Source organism: Benincasa hispida, chromosome 3, assembly GCF_027475165.1.
Source record: "Benincasa hispida cultivar pf3 chromosome 3, pf3_genome.v1.1, whole genome shotgun sequence".
NCBI classification, from domain to species: domain Eukaryota; kingdom Viridiplantae; phylum Streptophyta; class Magnoliopsida; order Cucurbitales; family Cucurbitaceae; genus Benincasa; species Benincasa hispida.
Window position 1 is genome coordinate 35,175,031 of NC_143480.1, and position 10,340 is coordinate 35,185,370.

General features: G+C 31.4%; 1 protein-coding gene across 1 annotated transcript in view; it reads right to left on the reverse strand.

Annotated features, from left to right (window-relative positions):
- Nucleotides 1-2,820: 2,820 nt before the first annotated feature.
- The window catches only part of LOC120074025 (threonine dehydratase biosynthetic, chloroplastic-like), a 42,307-nt gene continuing 34,787 nt past the window's right edge, over nt 2,821-10,340 (reverse strand). Inside the window, exons 7-11 of the mRNA XM_090311923.1 lie at nt 9,103-9,162; nt 7,720-7,807; nt 4,149-4,249; nt 3,916-4,050; nt 2,821-2,964 (exon numbers count right to left, since the gene is read on the reverse strand). Coding sequence (XP_090168049.1) covers nt 2,821-2,964; nt 3,916-4,050; nt 4,149-4,249; nt 7,720-7,807; nt 9,103-9,162 — 528 coding nt within the window. The remainder of the gene's footprint in view (nt 2,965-3,915; nt 4,051-4,148; nt 4,250-7,719; nt 7,808-9,102; nt 9,163-10,340) is intronic.

Here is a 10,340-nt window from a genome sequence, read left to right on the forward strand (position 1 = left end):
CTAAAGATTCATATCTGCACTTCTCATTACAAATATATTTCTCTGTCCATGGATATAAACTAATAAAAACAAGTTAGTCCTTCATGAGTGTTCGTAACTCTAATTGGGTCAAATTACCATACTCTTGGGCTACCTTTGACTTCTTAAGTACCTGTGCTCCTCTAATGAACAACATATTTATGGTCCAACCAATAAATAGAAACTCTTCTCAAGCCAATGAGGAGGTAGGACCCTTTGTCAAGTCCCAGAGACACCACTTAATGGAAAACTTATTTACTTACCCTGAAGAGGGGAAAGAATGAATTTCATATTGTATTATTATGTTCCCAGCTGCCTACTTGGTCTTGTCCCCAAAATGGTAGGCTTATTGAATTGATGAACTGGCCATTCTCACTCATACAAATCAAAGGACAATCCCTCGTGTACAGGAGTTCATATTATACTCAAGATTAAGACTAAGTTGCCTAGGTCATCCTAATGAAATAGAAACCGAACTAGTCAATGGTAATACATCTAGTGGTTACTATTTTGCGGCCCGATTTTATGCAAACTCATTGCATAGAATACCCCTACTCACATGTCACCAACACGAATGGATCTAATCATTGCGTTTGTATCAAATACAAAGTGGGTCGTATCCATAGTGTTACCAGGATAAGGTACCCAACTTTATCCCTATACTATAGACCCTTTAGACTGTATCTTGAATATTGATCTCTATATGTCTTTACATACAGTTCAAAACTCATAAGACAGCTTTGGATGTTAGTTTATTAGATTTAGGATTATAAAGACAAAATAGAAAACAATACAATAACATTTATTGAATTAATATCTATAACTCTTTATTGATGACGGTCAATTAATAACATTTACCATCTACGAGTTTTAGGACATAAAACCCAACAATATATACTATGGTCTAAATGAAATTTATGAAGATTTATATATCGTGGTATATTTTATATATTTGTTTATACTGTGATTTATGTCAAACATTGAGTCAATCTCTAATTTATAAACTATAGTATATTTCATATATTAGTTAGAATATTTTCAAATACCTAACAAAATATTCTAAGGTATATTTAAAATAACCATGAATCCATAAAAAAAGTTCTAACATATATTTAAAATAACCATTAATCCGTCAAAAAAACCGAAAGTTGATATGTGAAATCCAACGTAAATAGAAAATAAAATTTCATTAAATTCACTTTTTTCCAAATTGAAAAATGGAAAATAATTACAATAAAGATATTCTCTCCGATTGATAAATGAGAAAAATTATATTAAATGCATTTTCTCTCTGTATAATAAATATATTTTCTCTCCCATCATTAAAGTACTTTGAAAAAAAAGGAAAAAATATATAAAAAATGGATATAAACAAATGAAATTAAGGGTTTAATTATTCAAAATTAACCCTAAAAATCATATTGAAAAAAAAATCAAATTTTAAAACATTTATGAAATATAGGGTTTCTTTAGGTCTTTTATGTAGAAACCCCTCAGCAAAAATTGTTTTTTCCCCGTAATTTTGGAGGGACAAAGGCCCGGGATTTAAGGTCTTGCTTTAGCAAGAAAGTGAGGGTACCTCCATTTAAAATTCATTTTTGTCCCTCTAGATGGAAGGTTGATTACCGAGTTGTAGTATTTGGAAGTCAATAGCTACAATAGCTTTTTATTGAACTATTTAAAGAGTGATTTGTAGCATAAGTTAGAAGTAGAGTACTAAATATCGAGCAGACATGTCAACTTTCAATCAACATGTTACTGTATCGAGCTCCTTAATATTTCGGACTAGGGGAAAGTTGAATTTCCTCCATTTTGACGATGATTTTGAAGATGAAATTTCAAATAAATTATTGTTTGATTAAAATATTAGTTTAATCCTTCTACTTTAAAGATGAAATTTAAAATTTTAATGTTTAATTTTAGTCTCTAAATTTTTAATAAATCTTAAATTTAGCCCCTACTATTTGTTTATTGTTGATTTTTTTTTTTAAAAAAAAATTATTACATAATAGCATTTTTACTAGAAATTTTGAGAACATATTCTTCACACATTATATTTTATTGTATGAAAATTATTATTATTATCGAACCAATTTCGACAAAAATTAACTTCAAATGACTAATTTTAAGAATTAGCGAAAGTTCAATGGCTAAAATTAGACATTTAAAAGTGTAATAACTAAAATTGAATAGCTTTAAACTATAGAGGCTAAAATAGTATTTTAACCTAATTTTTATAAAACTTGAATAAGCTCAGAAATAGGCTTAATAATTTAGTCTAGGACATTAATAATTGGTTAACAAGAGAAATACCAAATTTTAAAGATGCATATTGAAAAATAGCAAAAATGTTTCATCATAGTAGAATCTTCCATTATAAAAGAGTAGACATAATAAATACGGTATACTTTTGAGTGTCTTTTTTTTTTTTTTCCGTTTATTTCGTTGGAACTCTAATTAACTAAATTATCTCTTAATCAACCTAGGAAAGAGAGAGAGAGAACACATTTTGGTTTAAGAAAAGAAAGGCAGTTGCATTACTTTCATTTATAAAACATATGCAGATTGTTAAGAATATAGTGTTGGCAATACAAGCCAAATTACTCTCCATTTCACTAACTTCCAATCAACATCATCTTATTTAATAATTAAACCCATGAAACAAAGGGATTTTATTCATTACTAACTTCAAAGATGAAGAGGTAGCAACCACTAATTATGGAAGTAAAATTGAAGGTGATTGATGTGATGAAGTTGTGGTGGGTTAAGTGAAATGAAGTGGAATGGTATTGATATGATGATTTAGAGTTTTGCTAGAACTTTGGCTGCATCATCTTCAGAGACAACCTCATATTTATACCCAACTTTCTTTATATATTCATGGAAATGTTTCTCCTCTGATTTCTCCAGTTTAACTCCAACTAATACATCTGAAGTAAGAATGCCCTGTTCAAGTTCAACCACAAAAAAAAAAAAAAAAAAAAAAAAAAAAAAAAAAAAAAAACCGTTATACAAGGTGAGAGATAGTTAAAGCTTCGTTTGATAACCATATGTTTTTTTATTTGAAAATTATATTTGTTTTTCTCACATTTTTGATACTTTGAATAGTTTTACTAATAAGTTTTTATGGTTTGTTATTCACTTTTTTACTGATATTTACAAAAGTCAAGTCAAGTTTTGAAATCTAAAAACATTTATTTTCAGAAAGTTATTTTTGTTTTTAAAATTATTTAACTAGAAATATAAGTTTTTTTCTTTATGAAGGACGAAAACTATAATTAAGTAATTGAGAAAAAACAAATATAAATTTTAAAAACAAAAAATAAAAAAAATACTAAGACCCCGTTTCGTTTTTGAAAATTAAGTTTATAAATACTACATTCACCTCTAAGTTCTTTGTTTTTTATTCACTTTGTACTAATGTTTTAAATAATCGAGTCAAAAATTAAACATTAAAAAAAATATTTTTCGAAAACTTGTTTTGTTTTATGAATTCAAGTATTAAACTAAGAATTCAAGTGTTTCTTCAAGAAATATGTGAACCATCGAATGAAATTTAGGATAATTTTTCTTTATCAATACTTGGTGCATCTTTATTGTATTTAACATACAATAGAAAAAACTCAAAAAAATATTTTTTAAATAAATAAAAAAGAATTTGCCACATGACAAACATAATAATTAGTACGAGCGGTTGTAAGAAGATAGGTGTAAATCAAGATGATGTACCCAAGTACTTTTCATTAGTTTACCAATCTTATTTCTACTTTGAAAACATTAGTTAACAGAAAAAAAAAACAAAGAAATAGAAGACGCTTAAAAGTTTAATTTTCAAAAATTAAAAACCAACTACCAAAATAGTTATCAAAAACGGAGGGTGCGACTCGATTTTTTTACCTGAGCACGATGGTGAAATAAGGAAACGTTCCAGTTATGCTTAAAGTCTTTGAGGTAGTGCTTTAAAGCACCTTGTTTTTCTGGGAATGTAAAACGGAAGAGAGTTTCGTTTTCAACATCTGCTCTGCCTCCCGTCTGAAAAATTGAAAAAAAAATATAAAAAATGTGTTGATTAGAAATTAATCAAAGCATATTCCAAATTCATAATTAAGAAAATATATTAAATTATTTACCATGTAACGTAGGTGATTGGTAACAAAAGGATTATCTGATAAAGTGTAAGTTTTAAAGCCAGAAGAATTCAAAAGCTGCACCATTTCTTCAAGTTCTGAACCTACTGTAACAAATGGAGAGAAAAGGTATGTGGAAATACTTTCTTATTACTTTCACTTATTGTATTTACATACTTCAAGTTCCTTTTATAAAAGAACTTGTTAGTTTGCTTGATTAACTAACAGCTGGAAAATACAAACAAACTCAAACAGAATCAAACTCAAACATAATCTTAACTATTGTAACAAATAAATTGTTATAACAGAATGTAACAAATAAATTGTTATAACTAATAAACATAATGTAACTGTTTTACTGTTGATACTCCCCCTCAAGTTGGACGATGAATGTCAATGATGCCCAACTTGGATACTAGTTTAGACAAAACAGATGTAGGCAATGCTTTAGTGAACATGTCTGCGAGTTGTTGACTAGATTGGATAGGGAGAACCTTAAGGAACCCATCAGCTATCTTGTCCCGAACAAAATGACAATCAATTTCTATGTGTTTTGTCCTCTCATGAAACATTGGATTAGAGGCAATGGCAATAGCAGCTTGATTGTCACAGAATACAGTAGTGGGCTTTAGGATCTTAACCTGAAGATCTTTGAGGAGTTGAGTCACATTAATTCACTAGTAACTGAGGCTAGTGCCCTGTACTCCGCTTTTGCAGAAGATCTAGAAACGGTGGCTTGTTTCTTTGATTTCCATGATATGATAGATGCCCCTAGGAATATGCAGAAACTAGTAATGGATCTTCTAGTATCAGGACATGATCCCCAATCAGCATCCACAAAGGCTTTTAAATGAAAGGAAGTGATAGGGCTGATTAAAATGCCTTGTCCAGGAGACCGTGTTAGGTACCTGAGTAAGTGATGAGCGGCATTGAAGTGAGCTTTAGTGGGGCTGTGGATGAATTGGCTTAGCCAATGAACAGCAAAGCATATGTCTGACCGAGATATTTGAAGATATATAAGCCTGCCAATCAGTCTCCTATAACATGTGATGTCATCTGCCTTTAGAAGCTCTCCTTCATTCTTTGATAGTTTTAAATTGGGATCCATAGGAGTTGTAGTTGGTTTAGCTTCAAGAAATCCAGTATCCTCAAGTATTTAGAGGCAATATTTTCTTTGGGAAATCATGATCCCTTGTTGAGATCTGGATAATTCTAATCCCAGAAAATATTTCACCTGGCCTAAATCCTTGAGCTTGAAATGTCCTTTGAGGACTTCTTTGACTGAGCTGATTATTTGAGGGGATGGTCCGGTTAGTAATATGTCATCTACATATACCAACAATGCTACAAAATCATGTCCATGTCCTCGGGTAAAAAGAGAATAATCAGACTTGGATTGATGAAAGCCATGTGAAGATAGAGCAGCTGTAAACTTGAGAAACCATTGTCTCGAGGCTTATTTCAGCCCATATATAGATTTGTTAAGTTTGCAAGCTAGTTTCTCACCTTTCCGTGGTACTTGTGAGGTTTGATAACCCAATGGCAAAGACATATGCACTTCTTCAAACAAATCACCATTTAGGAAGGTAATGATGTCCATTTGAGTGAGTGACCAATTATAGGATGCAGCAAGGGCGAAGAAGACTTTAACAGTGACAATTTTGGCGACAGGTGAGAAGGTGTCTAAGAAATCTATTCCTTCTTGTTGATTGTAGCCTTTTGTTACAAGTCTCGCCTTATATTTGTCAACTGTTCCATCTTGTTTGTACTTGACTTTGTAAACCTATTTACTACCTACAGTATGATGATTCTTTGGAAGAGAGACAATAGTCCATGTATTAGTTCATTCCATGGTTTCTATTTCCTCTCCCATAGCCTTCTTCCAAATCTGGTGGTTCACGGCTTGGTGGTAATAGGTGGGTTCATAGATGGAAGTGACATTTAGGATGTATGTCTTATGGTTTTGGTTGTAAGTATTATATGAGAGGTATTTGTGAAGAGGAAAGGGTGATTTTCTGTGGGATGTGAAGTTACAGTGAAAGTCTTTTAGGTAGGAGGGTGGGTAATGTGCTCTCAGTGACCTTCTTGGGGCTGTGGGAATGGTTGTTTGGGTGGTATGATTGGTTTCTTTTGAGGTTTCAATATGAGGTTGTGAATCATCAATACCGTAGTTATCCTCACATAAGCGTTCTAAGGTATTAACAACAAGATTTTCAGTAATACCTTTGTTTTCAAAGTGATCAAATAATGGCCTTTGTTGAAGGACTGAATTGTTATTTGCTAGTCTATGCCCTGGTGGATAACCATGTAGTCTAACATTTGTCAGAAATATGCCCTCTATATCCACAGTTAGTGCATACTGGCCGAGTATCTTTCTTCTTAGATTTCTCAGATGTAAACCTTTTCTCAGCATTAGCCATTAGAGTTTACTTTCAATTATAGGTGTAGATCCAATGGATCTTTGCCTTTCTTCTTGGATGATAAGAGAGAATACCTTGTTTATTGTTGGCAAAGGGTCGATCGATAGAATTTGTGCTCTGATTTGTGCATATGACTCGTTTAAGCCCATAAGGAATGTCATTACAAATTCTGCATTCAAGAATTCTATCATCTTCTTTGACCCTTGACAAGTACATTCATCCGTTGGTCTGTATTCAACAAATACTTGCCATATCGTAGTGATTTTTTCGTAATATACTTCCATTGAAAGGTTTCCTTGAGTAGTATTTACAAGATCCTTTCTCAACTGGTATATATGTGGCCCATTGGACTGACGGTACCTTTCTTTTAATTCATCCCATATCTCTTTGACGCTTCCCCTATAAACTAAGCTGGCAGCAATTTCTTTTGAGACTGAGTTGATAATCCATGAGGTTATCACATCATTATTACATCTCCATGCTGATTGTAAACTTCCTTCTGATGGTTTTTCAATCGTTCTAGTAATAAAACCAATCTTGTTCTTCCCTGATAATGCAAGTTTCATTGCTGTGCTCCATGAAGAGTAGTTGCTTGATCCTGCAAGTGGTGTAGATACCAGATTGGTGGTTTGGATGATCGAATGATGAAGGATGAAGGGATTCATTTGGGCGTCGAGTTCCGAAGAGTTGTCGGACGTTGAACTCTCTGATGTCGTCATGATAGGACTGCACGAGGGTAATGGCGTTCGGGTGGGTTTTTAATTTTCTCTCTTGCGGAAATGCTCTGATACCATAACAAATGGAGAGAAAAGGTATGTGGAAATACTTTCTTATTACTTTCACTTATTGTATTTACATACTTCAAGTTCCTTTTATAAGAACTTGTTAGTTTGCTTGACTAACTAACAGTTGGAAAATACAAACAAACTCAAACAGAATCTTAACTGTTGTAACAAATAAATTGTTATAACGGAATGTAACAAATAAATTGTTGTGACTAATAAACAGAATGTAACTATTTTACTGTTGATATACTGCACTAACTCCGCAATACCATTATATTTACCAAATTTATGATTAATTACTAGGAAAAATAAAACACTAATAATAATGAGAAAAGTATGTTAATTTTATAATAAGCTCCAATAATTGACATAAAGTTGAGAAGCACTTATAAACAACAACAGCATCCTCTGAGCCAGAGCTAAATCTGTATGTCATTTCTGTAATGTTTTTACCCAACTGCAAATCTAAATTTTTTCACCCAATTAAACATGATAATTAAAGCTATATAAGGGGAAATTATTTCAAAATGATAAAACTGTTGAAAATATTTATAAGATATAGTAAAATTTTAGAACTATCATTGATGGACACTGATAGATCAGCATCTATCATTGATAATTCTAAAATTTTACTATAATTTATAAATATTTTCGTTCATTTTTCTATATTTGAAAACAACTCTTATATAAAATTATAAATTAATAGAATGACATTTAACAATTAATAACAAATTTGAAAGACTTATCTCAAAAAAAAAAAAATGAAAGACCGCCATAATCACATCGTCAAGTTAAAAATCACTTAGGTGCATTCTGACGGCTTATTTTTGTGCATCCTACAAAATTTTTCAATCATGATTTTTCATATGACAAATTGTCTTCATTTTTTTCAAATATTTTATTTTTATTTTTACAAATTATCCTGATTTTTTTAAAAATATTTTATTATTATTACATGTGTATAATGAGAGTGAGATGCACAATGATATGTGCATTCCAATTGCTGTAAAAAAATAGTTAAGAAAGTTTGGAGAAAAAATAATATAGAGAGAAATGACCTTTTTGGTCTTTAAATTTTGAGTCTGATTTCCATTTAGTTCACATGTTTCAAAATATTATATTTTTACTCTTGAGTTTTGAGTTTAATTTTCATTTAATTTGATGTTTAGTTTTTATTTAGTTCTTAGGTTCTAATATTTTATGCTTTTATCCTTAAATTTTTATTAATGCTGACCTTGGCAATGGAATTAACAAAATCCCTTTGTTTGATGGGTTTAATAAAATCGCTTTTACCCTCAAGTTTTTATTAATGCTCACCTTGGCGATGGAATTAATATTTAGTGCATAATTTAAAGCCCTAATAGAAACAAAACTTAAAAATTTGAGGTAAAAATAAAAATTTCAAAATCTAAGATCGAATATAAATTAAATTTAAAACTCAAAGGATAAAAGTGTGATTTTTTTTTAATATGATGGATAAAGGATTTAAACCACAAACACGTACTTAAGTGAGTTGACAAAGTTCATTTTGCCAAAAGTATAGCATTTTGAAATCTAGGAAGAATGTTATCATCTTAATATAGTATGATTAACTACATAGTAATAGAAAATTTTCTCTTTGAAACATGATTTCCGAACCGAACATTAAATTAGTTTTTCATAATTAAAAAGAATATTTTCGAGTGATTTTAGCAATTTAAAAAAACACTTGATGACATAAAATGGATGAATGAACAAAACAAAAGAACTAACCAGCTCGGTGAGTTGTTTCAAGCTTCCTGGTTTTTCAGGCAAGATAGAACAAATGATAGACTGATCAACATTGGCAAGATCAGAAATTTCACGTAATTGGTCAAAGTTCATATTTGCACCACTAGTTACTGCCACAATATTTACTCCCATAATATTATTATACGTGCAATACGCCTTTGCTGCCGCAATGAAAAGTGCACCAGAAGATTCTAAGATGCTCCTCTCGTCGCTAAATATGTCCTAATTATTCATAATAATTAAGCAACAACACTATTAGCTCTCTAACTCAATATGATGATTGATCATTACACAAATGAAATAATCAATCCCAAACCTTTATTGCGGCAGATATATCCTCTTTGGGAACAAGAATTACATCATCAAGGAGTTCTCTGCAAATACGAAAAGTTTCATCCCCAACTTGTTGAACAGCTACACCATCAGCAAAATGTCCAATATCTGTTACATTCACTACCTCGTCACGATACAATGCTTGTGCCATGGAGTTTTCATCATTTGGTTCCACCCCAAATATCTTTACCTGTATCCACAAACAAACAACTCTCCAAACTAAATAATGTACTCAAACACCAATCAAGCCAAAAGTTCAAATACATATAAGTTACGATAAAGTTCTTTATAAATTTCAGGGATCTATTCGACACTTTTGAAAGTATTCATACATCTAGACCGGAACCTGTAATTTAACCCCATTGAGGCATAACACAAAAGGGTTAGCAAAGAAAAGCGAGGGGGTTGCAAGGGATAAGAACGCTTGCATGCCCGTGTTAAATCACAAACCATTAACCCAAGAGTTTACTGCTAACAAGTTATATATATGTGATAGCAACAACACTCTCACTCACTCACTCACTGACATTAAAGGCCAGGGTGTGGGGAGAGGACTTAGATGAACTCAATTTCTTATTTGTCCAAGCTCATAAACTAATTGTGATCGATCTCCACAGTTTATTAACATCGAGTATAATGGCTTATTATTAACTCCTTACATTATTGGTCTCACGATTATAAACAACTTCACTCCTTATCTCAAATGCTCTTCTGTCTTGATAGATGAACTAGGGTAAAATCAATCACGTGTTAAGTTTATAAGAAGACGGAAGAAGAAGTGTCGATGTTATTAATTATCTCGGGATAAACGAGCTTGTAAAAAGAAGCAATACCAGCAGCGAGACCGCCACCACCAATAGGAACAAAAATAGCATGGATTTTACCCC